At 40.4% G+C, this 17915-nt stretch overlaps 1 protein-coding gene across 1 annotated transcript in view; it reads right to left on the bottom strand.

Annotated features, from left to right (window-relative positions):
* Nucleotides 1–1107: 1107 nt before the first annotated feature.
* The window catches only part of EIF2AK3 (eukaryotic translation initiation factor 2 alpha kinase 3), a 43673-nt gene continuing 26865 nt past the window's right edge, over nt 1108–17915 (bottom strand). Inside the window, exons 7-17 of the mRNA XM_027667173.1 lie at nt 17006–17143; nt 16391–16513; nt 15578–15798; nt 15141–15253; nt 13969–14091; nt 12613–12762; nt 10863–11634; nt 6305–6472; nt 5653–5754; nt 3412–3474; nt 1108–2313 (exon numbers count right to left, since the gene is read on the bottom strand). Coding sequence (XP_027522974.1) covers nt 2137–2313; nt 3412–3474; nt 5653–5754; nt 6305–6472; nt 10863–11634; nt 12613–12762; nt 13969–14091; nt 15141–15253; nt 15578–15798; nt 16391–16513; nt 17006–17143 — 2150 coding nt within the window. The 3' untranslated portion in view covers nt 1108–2136. The remainder of the gene's footprint in view (nt 2314–3411; nt 3475–5652; nt 5755–6304; nt 6473–10862; nt 11635–12612; nt 12763–13968; nt 14092–15140; nt 15254–15577; nt 15799–16390; nt 16514–17005; nt 17144–17915) is intronic.

Genomic DNA, 17915 nt, shown 5'->3' with positions numbered 1-17915 from the left:
TCAGGTGTCCTTCCACAAAAACAGCTGGCAGGAGGAACACACCGTTCACAGGAAAACCTCTCTGATCAGGGAAAAGGCTTTCTCAGTCAATCCCTGGGGCAAAGAGGTGCAAAGACAGGGACAACGCACTCCAGTAAAGACTGATCCAGGCAGCGAGGGGCTGAGCATGGCCAGATGCTTTTGTGGGCATGGGCCACACAGGGGAGGGTTTGTACCCACCTTTGAGGGCAAGTGTAACATCTCAGAGTATGCAGACACACCTAGTGTGAACACATATACCAGTGCTGGTACTGAAATGCTGCAGGGCCCTTGGAATAGGCAGCTGCCTACATCAAGTTAAAAATACCTTATTCCTCATTCCTGTGCTCCCATCTGTAATCATCGAGCTGGCAGGGAAGCCAGAGAAGTTTCAGATGTGGCCATTTCACTGTGCTGTTGTGGCTGATGCAAACTGGCAAATCCAAGGGAAGAGGACACTTAACTGTCTTCTGCTTTAACCCAGCTGAAAGCAATTAAATTCTGTTTCTGACCAAATCTTCTCTGCAGCATTCTGGCTTCACCTGGACAAGCCAAGTATCTAAGACAGTTATCCAAGAGCACAGGGGAGACCATCTTTGTAATTCACCTCAGTCTTATCACAAAGCTGCAGAGTGTCAGCAGAGTGTCAGCTGGTTTAATTGCTGGTCACAGTGTCACACCACAGTGCAGTGATCCCCAGAAGGATTTGCATCCAACACCTTTTTAGGAAACTCATTTCAGAGGCTACAACTTTAACAAATTTAACTCTGCGAAATGTAAAAATGCATTTCTACAAGAGCAGTTCTAAGGGCATAAGAATTATCCCTTCTTCTTCCTTCTCTGTTAACAGGTGAGAGATTGCCTCCACAATCCACTCAGTTTAGAGCCCAATTCCTTTCTTTCTCCAGATCATATCTCACATCCAAGCAGCACATTCGGTTTTGCGTCATCACACACGCTGTGGCCAGTGTGAGACAGGAAAGCAAAGGAAGTTACAGGAATGCAGAGCCCATCCTGTTCCCACTGCACAGGGCTGCCACCTGCAGCATGCACAGATCTGGGCTTCCCACAGAAGCAACCACTATTTTGTCTTATAAATAAAAAACGTTTATTAAATCATTTAGACTTGAAAGAAGTCACAATAATCAATGCACTCAACAATTACAGCAAGTGCATCCTGTACACCACCAACCCAAATGGATTGATCCTGTATTTTATAAATAAAAATTAACATATTTACAGTGAGAAATAAAAGCATGGCATTAGGCAGTTAAAGTAGCAGATTACACAAATGCCTACCGGTTGATTTTTTTTTTTTTTAAAAAGTACAAATCTACAAGATTACATACGACACGTATGACTTCATTAGCTTTAAATTTTCAGAATCACAACATTTTCGTACATAATTTTGACTATGGCTCTTCCAACCACCGCCTATAAAACCCCCCATTTAATGGCAAAAAGCTCCTTTTCCTTCTCTACAGCTTCATCTGTATAAGATGCATTCCCTAAGATCTACAGTAGTGCAGAAGTATGAAATGATTTCCTCTAATGACTGGCTATGGACAGTGACAATATGTACAACTGTGGTACTTTTTTGCTTTAAAAATAGTGCAGATTCCCAGTTTACCCACCAGGGACAAAAATGGAGTCATAGTTCATTTCAAAATCATCTTCATTTCACCAAAGAGCAAGTGATCCAGATAGATACTCACTAGGCTTAGAGACTGTAATTTGGTCTATAAAAATACAGTATTTTAATTCTATTTACACGTTACAGATCTCTCACTTACCCAGCAAGCTGACATTTACAAGCTTCAAAAAACCCCAAGAAACCCAAAAAAACTGACAATGGAGCACAACATTGGTAAGCACAGTAGCTGGACCCGTCCGCCTCGGAAAGTTAAGGTAAGGAAAATGGAATGTGGAAAGGGTGGTTACTGGTTCTCCTTGGCTGTCAAAGTAAAGGAAAATCTGTCCAACATGTCTTATACACTAAACATGGCAAAAAAAAGTTTAGGTAAACTGTTTCCAAGATAAACATTCTGCATCATAGGATCCTTCTGCTGAACAATCCCTGTAAAACCTGCCGAGTGGAAGAAGTGATCCTGAGGATAGTTATTTGCTTGGTTGTCTGGAATGTTTATTTCCTGATAGACTCATTGTCCGTGACCTCTGCCTAAGCACAGGTTTGGGTGGGAGCTCCAAGTCTTCAAAGACAGGATTTTCTATGATTGCTGCAGCCTCTGGTCTTTCAGTGGGACTTGGAGAGAGCATGTCCTTCACCATGGTGTACTGAAAGAAAACACGACACGTTTTACATGAACCAGTTCATAAAGTCTTTCTTCTTTAACGTTCTGACTTCAACTGTGGCCGTGTGAACAAGCATTAAATCCCCCCAGATCTTTCTGAGTAATTTGGGTGTTAGTGCTTTGCCTCAGCAGCTGGAAGTGCATTAAATATTTTAAAATGTATCAGTGTGCATCTGTTAAACTGGCTTCACTGTCAAGGACCACAAACAATTTGGCAAACCAAATCTGATCCAAGATTTAAGAGTTATAAAATCTTTATATTATTTGCAATCAAAAAAAATATTAAATATGTGAAATACAATTTACAAGTGATTTTTAGCTTCACCTTTAAGCCACCATGTTTTAAGTCACGCAGTAATTCACAGTTTCACAGCAAAACAGAGGTTTTTCCTTTAAATATAAAGGTAATTTGAATATTTACTTCAAATTTAATCAGAATTAGTGTCCTGCTGCAGCTGAGCACAGCACATCACCTTCCCCCAGGCAGCCTACAGCTGTAAAGCAGGAAAGGCTGGTCTTATTTAGCTGCTGGACTGAAGCTACCATGAACACCTGAAAGCACCTCAGCCTTTTACTGGAGTGGTTTTGTGCATCACCTCCTCTTTATCTGCAACCACATCACTTTACAGACCTGACTAATAAGAACACAGCACAATTTGCTCGTATGTTTTCCCACTTGGGAGATCCAGTTCCTGGAGGGAGATCCCATCCAGTCATGGATGTGCTACCTACAGTCTCCCCTCTGTCTGTCTGGAACTCTGCACCTTCTCCTTGGGAATATGGATTTATTGCAAGAAATCATATCATGAAGTATGTGAAATGAATGACTGCAAGTGACAAAGGGAGGTCAGGTAATATTGTACAGTTATTGGAGGTAAACTTTGTGGCAGAAGTATCATCATCCACATTACTGGAATGTCATAGCTTTGAAATGTAAAGTACAGGGATAGAGAAATGTATCTTAATAACACTAAAGTGGTTTTTTTTTCTCTGTTTTTACCTGCAAAGCAAATGGAAAACAAAGAAAAAAGCTACAACGATTAAAGAAAAAGGTATCATTAATTGCATCAGATGTACTTACCTCTTGTGCATATTTCTGAGTGAACAACGGTGGAAACTTCAAATTTCTAACATCACTTAAGGTCTGCAAAAATAGGAAGAACAACATATAACTTTTCCAAAATAGCATTCTTCAGTAATATTACTCTATTCTTCAAAAATATGCAAACTATGCAAAGAAATCACCCTCATGGAAAAAAATTTCTTTTAAAAAAGTCTTGTTTTAGTGATTAAAAACATCACAACATACTTGAACAGACAAGTTGCTGCTTCTCCATGTATAAAGTCTGCAACAGGAGTTACAAGAATTGTGATCTCTGCAGTTGTAAATCAGTCAGATACAAAGTACAAACTTGTACTTTCTCACTTCAGATCAACGAAGTCAACAAATCTGTGCACCACCCATAACCCCCAAGATGGTCTACACCAGTATTAAGACATGTGAAATGACTGTCTCTGTCTTAGCAACACAAGCACCAGTCTTTATTTAACATTTATGGAGGAATGAGCAGATTTATCAGCAGTTGTGATGGGTATTTCTGTGTTTCTTCCATACCAAGGCCACTGGCTCCATCTAGTGACAGTACTTTTACTGTGTTCAGCCAGAAGCACAATATTCAGGACCTCATTTCTTTTAGGAAGGATCTCCTTTTTCAAATGTTTGAGCACAAAATATAAAAATTCCAAAGTTAAACCAAAATTCAATTCACTGTTACTCCACTGAAAATATAAACTGACCAGTTAATAGTGATGGGCAACAGTCACACTCCTGCTCAAGAGAACTGAGTTTTATGACATTAAAATGCTTCAAAAAACTTTTCGCCTTCTCTGCCAATTCAGTCTGCAACTAATGACCTATTTCAAAACATCTAATTTGAAAATAAACTGCACTACCACAGACCAACTGCTAACAGCTTGAGACAGAGGCAGGTCTCATGCTCCACCTCTGGGGATTTTTCCAGCCAGTTGTCACGAATTCCTAGAATTTGCTGGGTTATTTGGTCAGGCAGAGCATGTTTTGCTTCAGCAAGCAATGCTAATGCTTGGCTGATGCCAATGAAAACCTTGGTGTAACAACTCAGAAAAAACTCCTGAAGTAGCCAAATTCCAGAACCTGGCAATGAAGGGGGTCGGAGGTTCCTTCTGGATTTTAGCAAAAGGAGTAGCATGATAGTGAAAATCATGGGAGGTCAGGGCACTCTTTTAACCCTTTTTTGAAGTAAAACATTGGAATTAGATGCAATTTAAATTTGATTCTAATTACTTGCTAACTGGAAGGGCAAAGTTTGTAGTCTCTGCTGTGAAAGATAAGAGAAGCCAGGATAGCTCTTTATTGGGAATCTTTTTTTACTAAAACTGATTCAAGGAAATTGAATTTGGTTTCAGTGCAAGAGGTTAAAATTAAACACTAGTTCCTCCCCTAGACTATGCTCCTTTGTGCCATAAAAAGCTGGAGCATTTTAAGCAAGAGACTGCAATGGGTGAAGCACTTGGTCAGGCTGTTGCTGTTTCTTACCTCTCAGCTAAACCCACTCCATCCTCACATGAGAATGTAACCCCCCCAAGCACATATAAATGATAAATACTAATTATAATGGCTCTCTCTCTCCTGCACAGGTCACTGGTCACCATGCACAAGAGGAAAAGCCTTTCTGGCTGTCGCCCTTGTTCTCTATGAACTTGTTCCTGAGCAAAATGGATCTCACTGTAACAGGAAGCAAGAGCTGTAACGAACCACCAAACATCCCAAATCCACATTTGATGCAATGAAGGTCATCAGTTATGGGGAGATTGTGCCTGAAGCTGAGTGAGACTCACAGCTAAGACTCACTACAGGAAAAGGAACAGCAATTTTTCACAAAGTGATTTGGGTGAAAAAGCAGTGCAGATACAAACGAAGGAAGAAATAATAAAAATGCACCGCATGGTTCCAGTTCTTGAATGAAAACCAAGCTGGTAGGCTTAAAGTCACAAGCTATATTTGTTGCTTGAGTTCTTGGATATCCTAGTTCAATAGTTTCTCTTACTTGGCTTGACAACAGAGGAGCTTTGTAAAGAAATTAAAGCCTCCATTCAACTGCACACATTCAGAAGACTGCAATTTATTTTCCGTTATTCAGGGGGTCTGTACAAGGCTGATAAAGAAGTTGAGCTGCTAATTGCAAGGCTTTCTCAAAACTGACAGGAGCCTCTTGCCAGTGTTTCACCAAGTCAACATCTACTTTAAACAAATGCTCCGAGGATAACCCAAACACATAAATACCTTGACCCTCTCCATCTGTGTGCTGAAAGGGTAAAGCAGCTCAAAGAGAATCAGTCCCAGAGAAAAGATATCCACTTTGTGCGAGTAGGTGTTCCCACAGATCTGAAAAGGCAAAATCAGGGTTAGGGCAATCAAGCTACCCACTGCATGTCATTATGTATCAGGTAAACAGCACCCTTTCAAGGCCACCTATGGAAGTGGTCAGCCCTGTGCGGGGCTGAAAGCTACAGCACAGGCACGTTGGCAAACTTCGGCAATGAGCATCAGGGACCAAGATCCTGGTCTGATCCTCAGCTCCTCTCTGCACACCCAACTGCAAAGCAACATGTTTCACCTTACTTAAACCCCATGCAGGAGGAGTGCGTCCTCCTGCAATTAACTGAAATGTTACACAGTTATCCTTGTAGGGCGTTCAAAACAAGAAAAATGATTACACCAAGTTTGAATCATTAGCCCCTTTTTTGCTATAATAAATATTATATTAAAATACTGGTTTTGGAATTCAATTTAACTCAAAACTCTACGTTGCTGAGGAAGAATTTAAGTGGCTTGACTGCAACAATTTACTAGGAGTGCCTGATCTTTGAGCTCCCAGGAACTCAGGGCTCTTCCAGGCATTGCCAAATAGAGCTTTAAAGCAGAGAGCACAAACCTGTTCCGGGCTCATGTAGAGTTTGGTCCCTACTTGTCCTGTGTGCCTGGCATAAGCTGGCATTGGGGTCAGTACCGATTCCTCCTCCTCATCTTGGTCCATAGCAGTTACCAGTCCAAAATCCCCAACCTTTACTATGTCATCCATTGTGAAAAATATATTGGAAGGCTGAGAAAACAAAGAGGTGAAAAGAAAAAATGAGTACTAAACAAGTGTCCGTGTTTCAACCATTACAACACTTGGTTCTAATTCAGAAGCCATGCTGTCAGGGTTAAAAACACTCATTAAACTGCTGAAGTCTAACAGCTAAGAATTGTAGCTACTGAGGAAACATGAATTACTCCTGCATTAAACATTGTCCCTTCCTGAAACTCAAACTGCTCATTTCTTGCCATTCAGCAGAGGTTTGACAGCACCACACAGGTCTGCTGAGGAACATACCCAAGAGTCAACAGCTGCTGGGAACAGCAGAGATAAGTTATCCAGCTCCCCATCACATGGCACATTCACACCAGATGCTGCAGTTCTGACTCCTGGTCTTTCTTATTCTAATCTCAAAGTGCTAAACTCATTTGCTTTATTATTAACCAGCACACAGGATGTCATCCTAACATTAAATTATAGATAATGGAAGCCTGGGAACAAGGTCTGCTTTTCAGCTGCAGCGTAAATGTGCAGTTTGACTGGGGAGCAGCTGTCAGCATAACAGAACTGAAAGTTTATTTTTGATAGAAGCTTAAGGACTTGGCAATTCACAAGAGCAGCAACAGTGATGATCTGGCTTCAACTTCCCTTTAGCTTGTTTGCTACCTACCACCATCCTTGGCTTAAGCTGATATGAGACTGGAACTGAGATGTCCCTTTGCTAATGGTCCATTAAATGGATCATTTAAAAACCAGCTGATTTTTCAAGAGATTTGCATCCTGGCTGATAGAACAGCACCCACCAAATGAATGATTATTTCTTTGAAATAAAACCACTCTGCCTCTTTTACAAATACAGATGAACACCCGGTTTTGAGGAAAGAAGAGACTGATCCTGCAAGCGTGAGGAAACAGCAGGATAATGTACAGGGAAAGGGCCAAGGTGTGGTGAAGAGGCAGGTGGTGCTGGGTAAGGTCCTCTCAGAGCTCCTGGACCCTCAAGACTGGGAGAACATGGTCCATGCTTTGCTGACACAAATGCTGGAACAGGAGGAGGCAGACAGAGAGAGGGCAATATTTTTCCACTAGATTAAGGGACTACAAAACTGACCTATTTCAGAGCCCACCCAACTTCTTCAGTTAAAGACAAACCCACTGTGTGCAAGAGAGAAATGAGACAGAAAAAAAGCCTTCTTGGCTTTTTTTTTTTAAGCAACAGACAGCTCTGAGATAAGCACTGCAGAAACAGCTCCACAGTGCCCACATCCTGCCTCTGAAACTGCCTTCTGAGCCAGGTCTTATCTCCCCCTACATTTCCCTGTAATGAATGTCAAACCCTTCAGAGTCACAGCACACTTAGGGCACAAAAGCTACTACCCTGTAAGCATACAGGATCTCCAGGCTCTTGCTGAAGCATTTGCAGAGCACCCACCCTCCGACTGCACAGCCATGCTGCCAAACACCTTTGCATCAGAATTTTAATGCTCAAGGATCAAATGTCTCCATTAGGGGTTTGTATCCCACTGCCTTGATCCCCATTCTCCTCCTCCAACAAACACAGAAGAGTTCAACAAGATCTGTCTTGTTTCATGGAGGAAAAACTCTTCTTAAGAGGAAGTTTTATTTTTATACTTCTCTGGCTGGACACAGACTGTGTCTGAATAGGTTGGCATATAGTTTCTACAATTTAAGGAGAAGGGACTCTCTGCTATTGCAAAGTACCAGCAAAAATAAACCCTCCAGATCTCATTTGTAAAGATGAAGTCTAAGGCAGATGCACACAATTTTGATTTAAATCATCAGAAGACTGCATCAAATATAACCACCCTCTAGTTTAGTTATCTTGCCACCTGCACAAAGAAATTTCTCTCCATATTCTTCAGTCAGAGCAAGAACTCTCATCTTTTCACAGACATGAATAAGCTTCTCACACATCTGGAAGACTCTGTTTAATTTAATTAATGCTGTAAAATGTATCCAAGACTGTTCTTGCAGTTCTATGAAAGTGATAATTTCTTTTGAGCTGCCAAGCATGACCGACAGCTTATCCTGGGAATAACATTAAATTCACTTGACAGACAGACTTTTGTTTCTGTAATCCATTTTCTTCAAAAGAATTTGAACTGTGACCTACTCACTTGCCTACCTAAATTCCTGCCAGTATCTCTGATTAGCAGGAGCCTAGCTAAAGCATCTTAATGTGCACTGTTAATTTAAATACTTAAAATGTCTTCTTGGATCTTTCAACATTCATACATACAAATTTATTTACACACAGATCTACCAGTTCTTGCTGGTGCCAATGGGAGCAAGAACTGGCCTCTGCTACCACTTAGCTCTGCCTGTAGCAAGCCCAAAGCAGCTTTGCAGGTTATTCACTTGTTAGCACTGGCATGAACTCAGGGTTGCATGACCAACCTCTTGGACAAATTACAAAATTAGGTGAGATCTGTTCCAAGGAGCTTCTGAAAAGTACAGAAAATAATTAAATATACTGCATGTTTTTTTGGGCAAATTAACACATAACAGACAAACTCTGGGATCCAAGAATAACATCTGTACAAGCACAGAAAGTTTCCTGAAGGAGGAAGTTGTTCATTCAGGGAGAGTGTTTCCAAGTTGGTTATACCAAGTAAACAAAATTAAATCTCTTGTTCAAATTGCTGCCAGCATTGAACTTTTAAGATGTTCCAACAAAACCCTCCACACCTAGTGATTAAGACTAATACAGTTTTAAGTGAAGCTCTACATAAAGTTTACTGAACAGTGATCTCAGTGAAGGGAGCTACCACTGACAGTATTGTTAAGAAAGGTTATTAATTAACATGTCTAGCAACATATTAGTACAGGGATTTAATTACTTTTATGGTCAGTTTCTCAAGCACTAAAGACTGTTCAGATAACTTGTTCAAGGTAATTGCCTAATGCTGATGGGAAAAGAAAATACTTGGATGGGTTAATGAGTTTTTCTAACTTTGACATATCCTTTCAGTATTACTGAATTTGAATCCCCTTTTACTGCCACCTTTTGCTTCTACTGATATCAAATGAAAACCATTTGAGAAGCTACAACAGCTGTTACAGCTGCTTCAGTGATGACTCCACTAAGGTGGGTATTAATGCCTCCTCAAACAAGCAAAGAGAAACAGGAACTGCCTCTCCACTTTAGCAAAAGGGATCCATTTGTCAGAGCTTGTGCTAATAAAATTAACTTAAGCTGGGCTCTTCAATTAAATTCTGGTATTTGGTAACACATACAGTACTTTAAATTTCAGCAAAATTAGGTACTAACATAGGAGGATCATAAGTAGAGTGAAAGAAAAGGTGAAACAAGTTACTCCTGACTTCAGTTACATTGAATACCAGAGGTTAAAACCACTTTTCCCAGTCTGTCTGGATGCTATCAGGCATTAAAAATATTACGAATCCTGCAGAAAGCTGCATTGTGATAGTTGGCATTGACTCAGAATTCAACTCTAGGACAGTTTTCATTTCAATCCCAGAGCACTAATAATCAAATTTTACTTTCTCTAACCAAGAGTAACACCCTCCTCTTAGGCTGTATTGCTACAGAAAGAAGGAAAATAGAATCACAGAATCATAGAATTATTTAGGTTGGAAAAGACCTCTAAGATTGAGTCCAATTGCAAACTTAACGTTGCCAATTATCTGCTTCACTTGAAATGGTAGAACAGGATCCAAAATAGCTTTGTCACACAGTTCAGCATTGAACAACCCTGTCTAAAGAACATGAATTAAAGATGCCATAAAACAAATGCAACTGATCTGTGCCAGGTACAAGAAGTCTTGCTGTAAGAAAGACTTTAATTGCAATAAGCAATGATGAATGTTTATTTCCTGGAGCACTGCACCTCCAGATTACTGTACAGACGTTAACCCAGCTTTTGTAACACCCATGCCGAGGTCACTGATAAGAGTCAGCTATTGTAGCAGGATTTGTCTCCAGTGCCATATTACTCCCACATACAAAACAATTTTACCTCTATCCACACACTCATCATCTGTCAGTTTAAAGCAGAACTTGACCCTGAACTAACCAGCCTGGCACTGCTGCTTTAGGATCACTGAAATTTGGAACTGTTGATGCCCAAGTCTGTAATGTAGCACAGGGAGAGTTACTCTGTGATACCATTTGAGTCAGTAAAATGTTCCAGGAATTTTACAGCACCAGAGACTTCTGTGAGATATTTGGGCACAGATAATTCAAGTTAGGATAGCTCCAAAGATAATCCCACAGTACTAAACCAGAAGACGTTTGCCCACAGGACACAGCCACTGAGATAACCGTTACAAGCACAACGTGCAAAGTTCAGGCGTTCGGTGATGATCATGGCAATAAATAAATAAAATCAAAAATCCAACATATTTTCTACAGTAACCTATGAATACAAACCTTGAGATCCCTGTGCATTAATCCTTTGCTATGCAGAAAGTCAACTGCCTCAGCTATCTGCAGAAATATCTGCAGACACTCTGTCCTTTCCCTCTCCTCTATCTCACACCTTCTGCTCATCCAGTCTTTGAGGTTCTCTTTCCGGCAGAGCTGCATCTGGATGTAAAGATACACCTTTGGAGACGTGGGTTTGACTTTTTCTGTAGTATTTTTAGAAAGGTCCAGGCTTAAACTTGTTGGCCTTGGTGGAGAAACAGAGAGGGGACTTCCTGAAGGAGATTTCTTGTTATCAGATTCCTTTGTACTTTTCCCTTTATCCTCAGAAAGATTCTCATCATGTGAAACATCAACTTTATCTTCCTTACTAGAAGCATTTCCACAGCCAGAATCTTCAAACACAATGGAAGAGGAGGTCCCTTCCTTCAGGTGTACAACAGGAACAGCTGAAGAGCAAATTTCCAGGGAGGAATTTTCCAGCTCATTACTGTTGATAGTACTGTCTTCTACATCACAGCCTGTAAGGACACTGTCCTGGAGGTTTAACAGTGGATCTTCTGAGTGCTCTAAGTCCCTGTTGTCTGTCTCAGAAAATTCCAGAGGAGAAAAATGGCTTCCAGATGAATTTGACTGACCACAGGGTATCCCCACAGATCCCACCCCCTCGGATGAAGTGGCGATAATTTCAATGTGTTCCTGCGTCGAAAATGGCTCTGTCCTGATCTTAAATGATGGGACATCCATTGGGCTGGGAGAGCTGAGTGGCCAGTCAGTGCTGGAAAGCAAAATTGAGAGATCAATACTACAGAAATTGTATCAGGTTCCATCATTCCACTCATTCCACTAGAAATGCGTTTGCAGAAGATTTTAACAACTGCTACCTCTGAGACCCATGTCATACCGTAACGGTGAAGGACTACCCAAGTGTGGGAATCACTAACAACCAGGATTTAGCATCCGTTTGCCTTAGCAAGGATAATGTTTTCTCATTGAGACAAAAGTGTTGATAAAGGAAAATTTAGCAATCTCTGCTGCCTGGACTCCCAATGTGCAATCAGGCTTATCTTCAGCTTGAAAAAAATTCAGTCCTTTGGAACACGCACTGCAATGACTATTTAAAGTGCCTTGGAGGAATTACAGCTGTGAAATGTTAATTTGATGCCTGAAATATAAAGGTCGCTGTATTCTAAAAATTGTGAGGCATGTTAAGATGTTATTATGAGACCACTCAATAGTCTTGCACTAGGCCTCATTCTTTAAATGCCAACATACACCCACTTTTTCCTTTCTCTTTACACTCTCTAAACTCCTATACCTAATTTACCATTTTTAACCTACTTCTACCGAGCTTTACAAATTGTCACTCTGATTATCCTTCGCATAATTCTGCTAAAATAAATTCACTGAAGCCTTGGAGTACTGAATCAGATCCATCTAAACCAAGATAGCAAAGAGGAGGAAAGCAATAGAAATCCAGTCACCCAAAGATTCAATTACACAAGTTAAATTAAGAACTACATGATGTTTCCTAAGCTGAAAGAAGGACCCTGACACAACAGAGGATCAAAAAATAGAGAAACTCTATGCAGAAGGGTAATATACTTGTACCTTGTTCAATTGAACAGTTAACAGGCCAAGTTAATAACTCTTCCCTGCACAGTCTCTCAGTTCTCCTGGATCCTCTACCACTTTTCCAGTTCTGCTGATGCACAATCTCAAATTAAACTGTTAGAGAGAAATCCCTATGAGTTACCTTTCATCTTTTAACCACTGTTCATCCATCTTTTCCTGCCATCTCTCAGGTGGAGCTTCCAGCCACGCGTTGAAATACCGGACAATCCCTGGATGTTCGAGTTTAGCCAATGCCTTGACTTCCCTCATCACCTTTTCCCGAGCCAGCTCCCTACGATTGGGGGTGAGAACAACAACAAGAGACATGGTCACAAAAAGCAACAGCACAGTACATAAATTTCTGCAAAGGATTTAATAAAAGCTGCCCCAGCACAAACCAGGCCAGTAGTATTGCTTTTCACATCAAAAGACAAGTATGTTTTAAATTCCCCAGAGTAACTCCTTTAGGTTAGAGTGTGGAGGAGTAGTATGTGCTCACAGTGGCTAAATATTTAGTCATCCCTTTTCACATAATCACAGGCAGCAAAACTGAGAAGAAAAGGTAAAAAAAATCACTGAACAGCAATATTCTACAGGGATATAGAAGACACTGACACAAAAGATGGACAGCAATACCTTAGGATTTGTTTTTAATTGTAATAATGTAAGGAGACTGCATAAGGACTATCTCTGTCCTGTGGACAGGAAAGCAGGTAGCCTTCTGTCTCACTGAAGTAATTTATCTCTCTTCATAAGTCTAACTGAATCAAATGAAGTCTGATGGTTTTATTTAATGGGTTTAAATATGCTTGGAAACGAAGAATTCAGGCTACCTGAAATTTCTGAACAAAACTTTTTATCTTAAATAGTCACACTTATTTAACACATTCAAAAAAAATAGTAATTCTAGATTTCATAGCTTTACCCCCTCCCTCTTGCTGTTCTAACTTGAGATTTCCAGCAGCAGTGTCTCCCATCTCCCACTAAAAGGAAGTGCTGCAAGCTCTGGGTAGGGTAATTCAGCAGCATGGCTTGACCACCTATGACTGAGAGAAAAGGTAGGGGTTGTGGGACCAGAAATGAAAAAACCAGACAAACAGAGGCAGAAAAGCTGGTGAGGGAGAGAGAAAAGAAAGAGAAGGTGGAGTAGGAAAGGTAAGGAGAGGAAGGAGAGAAGCAAATTAACAGTGTGCTACAATAACTGGTCCTGTTAGCAAAGGCTCTATTCATCAAGGAAATCACAGGAGTTCCCATGGAGCCACAGCATCCTCACAAGGGTCCTGCTATCCAAGTATTTTAGCCAGGCAGGTCACCCCTCTGCTGTGATTACATATGCCAAATTCTTGATGCCAAAACTAAGTCAGCCCCCCCATTAAAAACTGTGTCTTTCATCCCAATGAAATATCTGGGAATTCAGCTCAGGAGCAGATGGTTCAGGGTAGGACAGGATTCCACCATTCATTCATTACTTCTGTGTCTCAACAAACCCATTCATTACCTGTTGGGCAAACGGATCCTTTTGATAGCATAGTTGCAGTCATCCACTTTATTTCTGGCTTCAAAAACCACTCCAAAACCTCCACGACCCAGACACTGAATTGGTTCAAAATCTGTCAGATATCTGTGAGCAGCAGAGTGTGAGGAGGGGACAGAAGAATAGAGGGAGGTAGAGGAGAAAAATGCATTAGTATAGATAGAAAAATAAAGTAATTTATGACTTTGACTGAAGTAGTTTTGTAAGGGCAAAACACGCTGAATGACTTGAAGCATTTCTTGTTTTTCCCTGCTCACCCACTGAAGCTGTCAGATGGTTCTCTATTTATGAACTGGGCAGTTGCTGATTGTGCCCTTATTCAGTGTCTATCCTAACCCAGCAGGATCCATTCTGCATGCACTGGACCACCTGAAGAGGTTTTTCAGAACATCAGGTTGCACATTTGCTGGATCATGGACCACAAGGATGTAACCTAAGTTTCTACAGCAAACCAGGTGGTGACAGGTAAGTATTTTCTGAATCATGACTTGCCTTTAGCCCCACCTCAAATAGCTATTTCTGCAACTAGTCCTTCTAAATATCCTTTCCAAAACATCACTGTCCTTAAACCTTTCTTATTTTAGTTCACTTTAAATACTCTAGTTCTTGCTTTCCATGCAAATGTACAGGAAATGGTCACATTTGCTCCAGAGTAAGTATCCTGACATGCCCCTATGAAGCATTCTATCTTAACCAACTCCTTTGTAACAGCAACAAAGGTTTTCTCTCAAGTACAGACTGCTTATTGTGCAGAGTATATAAAACGTCACCTGTTTCCACCTGCAATTGCCTTTCTCTGCCTTAAACCATAAACACAGAAACAGAGGGAGTAAACACTGATAAAGACCTTCAAGAATCAATCAATCTCCCATCTTGCATATCAGCAAGAAATATGACAGCAACCTTCCTGATGACATGTAATCTATTGACTCTCTGGAATTGCTGAGACTCATCATAACTGCAATGTCCTGTCAGTAATGGGGTCACAGAGTTCTTTGTGTCGGTTGCTGATCATCCTACAAAGAGGACTAGGAGTACTTAGGCAAGAACAAGTGAACACCTACTCTTCTATCTCCAGACAGCATTAGTTGTGACACTGACAACACCCTGTTCATCTTGTGTTGGACAGAGCTCACCTTGACACGTATCCAGAGTTCTTGACATCACTCCAGCTGTTGTCTTTAACGTCTCCACAAGTGGGCTCATATTTGCAATCAGTCTGACACTGTGTTTCAGATTCCTTCCGCAGCTAACCACGGTTTCCAAAACAAGAACAAAACAAACAAACAAAGAAAATCAACTCCTTAAGTACCTGAAACTAGTTTGTACCCCAGATACAGCATTAAATAAATATCTCCCGAGATGTTGAAGCAGTCCAATCTACTTGCTGAAGCTGTTAAGCAAATTGTGGCAGCTGGCAGCCTTCACAGACAGATTAAACAGTAAATTTAGGCTTTTGATTTTTTTAATCTCATTAGCTATTAACTTATTAATATTACTCACTGTAGATTCAAAACTGAAAGAAGCAGCTAAAATAATAACCTCTTAGAACTCAGGAAAAAAACCCACTTACTCTGCTGTACGGATGGGGGTGGAAGAGTTTGCGTACGATAAAAGTTGTGGCCACGATGCAAAATATGATGGTGCCAACAATTTCCTTCCACCAGTGGAGCAGGAGAACAGGATCTTTTTTGCGAATGTTCTTGTAATTCGTATCATCAAAAAATCGAACAGTGATCTGGTTGCTACGTTTGTTTCTCTCTCTCTTGTAGTAGGGTAGATAATAACCATTATCTGTGTATGAAAGACACAAAGAGACAAGATTTACTTGTAGGTAACTACAAAACAATTTTGGCTTCTCATTAATAAGGTTTCCTACACAGACATAGGGTATTTTTGTTTGCACGCCCCATGATTTTAAATGGCACATGAGGAAATTCAGTAAATCAAGGTGGTGGACAGCAACCAGGTCACCCATCAAAGTTTGCCTCTTCAGGAGGCCTGACCACTGACAGCTTTAAGCCAGAATATCTTCCATATGGAAAACTTTTCACCACCAGGCTGTGGTGGTAGCACTGTTAGCAAATTCTAAATAACATAATTCTCAAGCTTTTTCCACTTGGACCAACTATCAGGGGCAATGGCAACACACACAACAGCTCTGCAGTAGCAATTCCAGGCACTCTGAAGTGCTCTGCGTGGGACTCGCTGTACCTACACCACAACCTGGAAATCCTAATTTGGACAATGATTTCCTAGTTCATTAAATGTTAAAAAACAAATACATGTATTTAAGATCAAACAACTGGTCATTTGTCGAATTTCACAGGCAATAAATGGGTAAACCTGGTTACTTGAAACACTTAAAATTGGGAACTTCACCTACCATAAGGATACTGCAGAACTGACAGTGCTCCATTACTGTACTCCTCATGAGAATACTTGTCATTGCTGAGGCACTTATCAAACTCATCAGAGCCCACCAACACTGGAGTCCTGGAAGGAGAATCTAAGCAGAAAAGATACAGTTTTCTGAGCTGAACTGTTCTAAAAATTCTATTCTCATATTAATTTAATGAGAACTCCAACTGCGTAATCTTAGAAAATCCCTCTTGGACCAGACCACGAGAAGCAAATTTCATGCAAGGAAACATTAATAAGGATATTTTAAGGTTACAGTTACTTAACACCTTCCCCCCTTGCTAAAAGAGTAGTTTTGGACAAGTCAATTCACTCATATTCACATCACTTCCTCTTTTTGTTGGAAAATTCAATTTAGAAGACCCAACACTTCATTATTTAAAAAGACCCTGTCAAACCCATAGAAAAAGAAAGCAGACATTAAACACTTAATTAGAAAAAAAATAAACACTTAATAAAGCACACAAATAGTTTCTGAACTACTTTACTGCTTGGAACATTCTGGAAATCAGAAAGATGTCCTGGTTACATCTAACTCTAAGCTGATGGTTACATCAGGTAACTCTGAATTGTTACTTACGGATTAAAGGTTTCCACTTGATTTTGGGAAGAGGAATAATTGCATTATCGTTCTTGGATTCCAGAGCCTTTGGGTTGGTTGGGAATTTCTCAGAAAGTCTGACTGATGACTGAAGATACAACTGGCCCCTGAACATACCTAAGTAATAAATCAGAGAGCACATTAGTCTTTAGATTTAGTTCTCTTCACTCTCATAATAAAACTGCCCAGTAAAATGTGGTTAAAACCATTTTTGAAAATATTTCTTTATATTCTGAGAACCAGAGATACAGACTCTGATTGCCAGGCTGGATGAATTCAAGTAATATGTTTCCCCTGTTTTAAAAAATCAAGAGGTCAGGACACCTCATTTTCACTGCTGGAGAGATGGTGCTACAGGAAAATGCTAGAAATTTTTAAGAGCTATAAAGCAGCTTGGGCTTTGCATAGGTAAAACCCCTCTCAAACTTCTTACCCTTGTTAATGCTGTAGAGATTACACCTCAACAGCCACCATCAGGGAGGCTGGAACTATCTGACTTCTTCCTAGTGTTGTTCTTTATCTATTATTCTAACCACTAACAGGAAAGCTACAAGGTGTAAAGATTTGGAGAAAAAGGCAAAGGCAAACCAAGTCTTAGAAAACCAAAACACATTTACCTCCCAGACACAGACAGACAGCTGAGAAGGAGGACCTGGGGCCATTATTTCAAATTATTACAAGCCACGTCCAATGAATTCTGAAAGCTGGATGAAAACCTACTCCTGTAAAATCTTATCTGAATTTTCTTCATGGTAAGTTATTGCAATCAGTGCACAAACTAGCAGGCAATAAGACTGCCTTGTTAGCTATAAACCTGTCTTTTAAAGTTTCAGCACTTTTAGTTCTCTCCAATGTACTGAAACTATGAAGCAGTGAACATTTCAGAACC

This window comes from Corapipo altera, unplaced genomic scaffold, assembly GCF_003945725.1.
Source record: "Corapipo altera isolate COAL_440 unplaced genomic scaffold, ASM394572v1 230, whole genome shotgun sequence".
Taxonomy (NCBI): domain Eukaryota; kingdom Metazoa; phylum Chordata; class Aves; order Passeriformes; family Pipridae; genus Corapipo; species Corapipo altera.
Note: the sequence above shows the minus strand (reverse complement) of the source record. Positions and strands in the feature narration are given on the sequence as shown.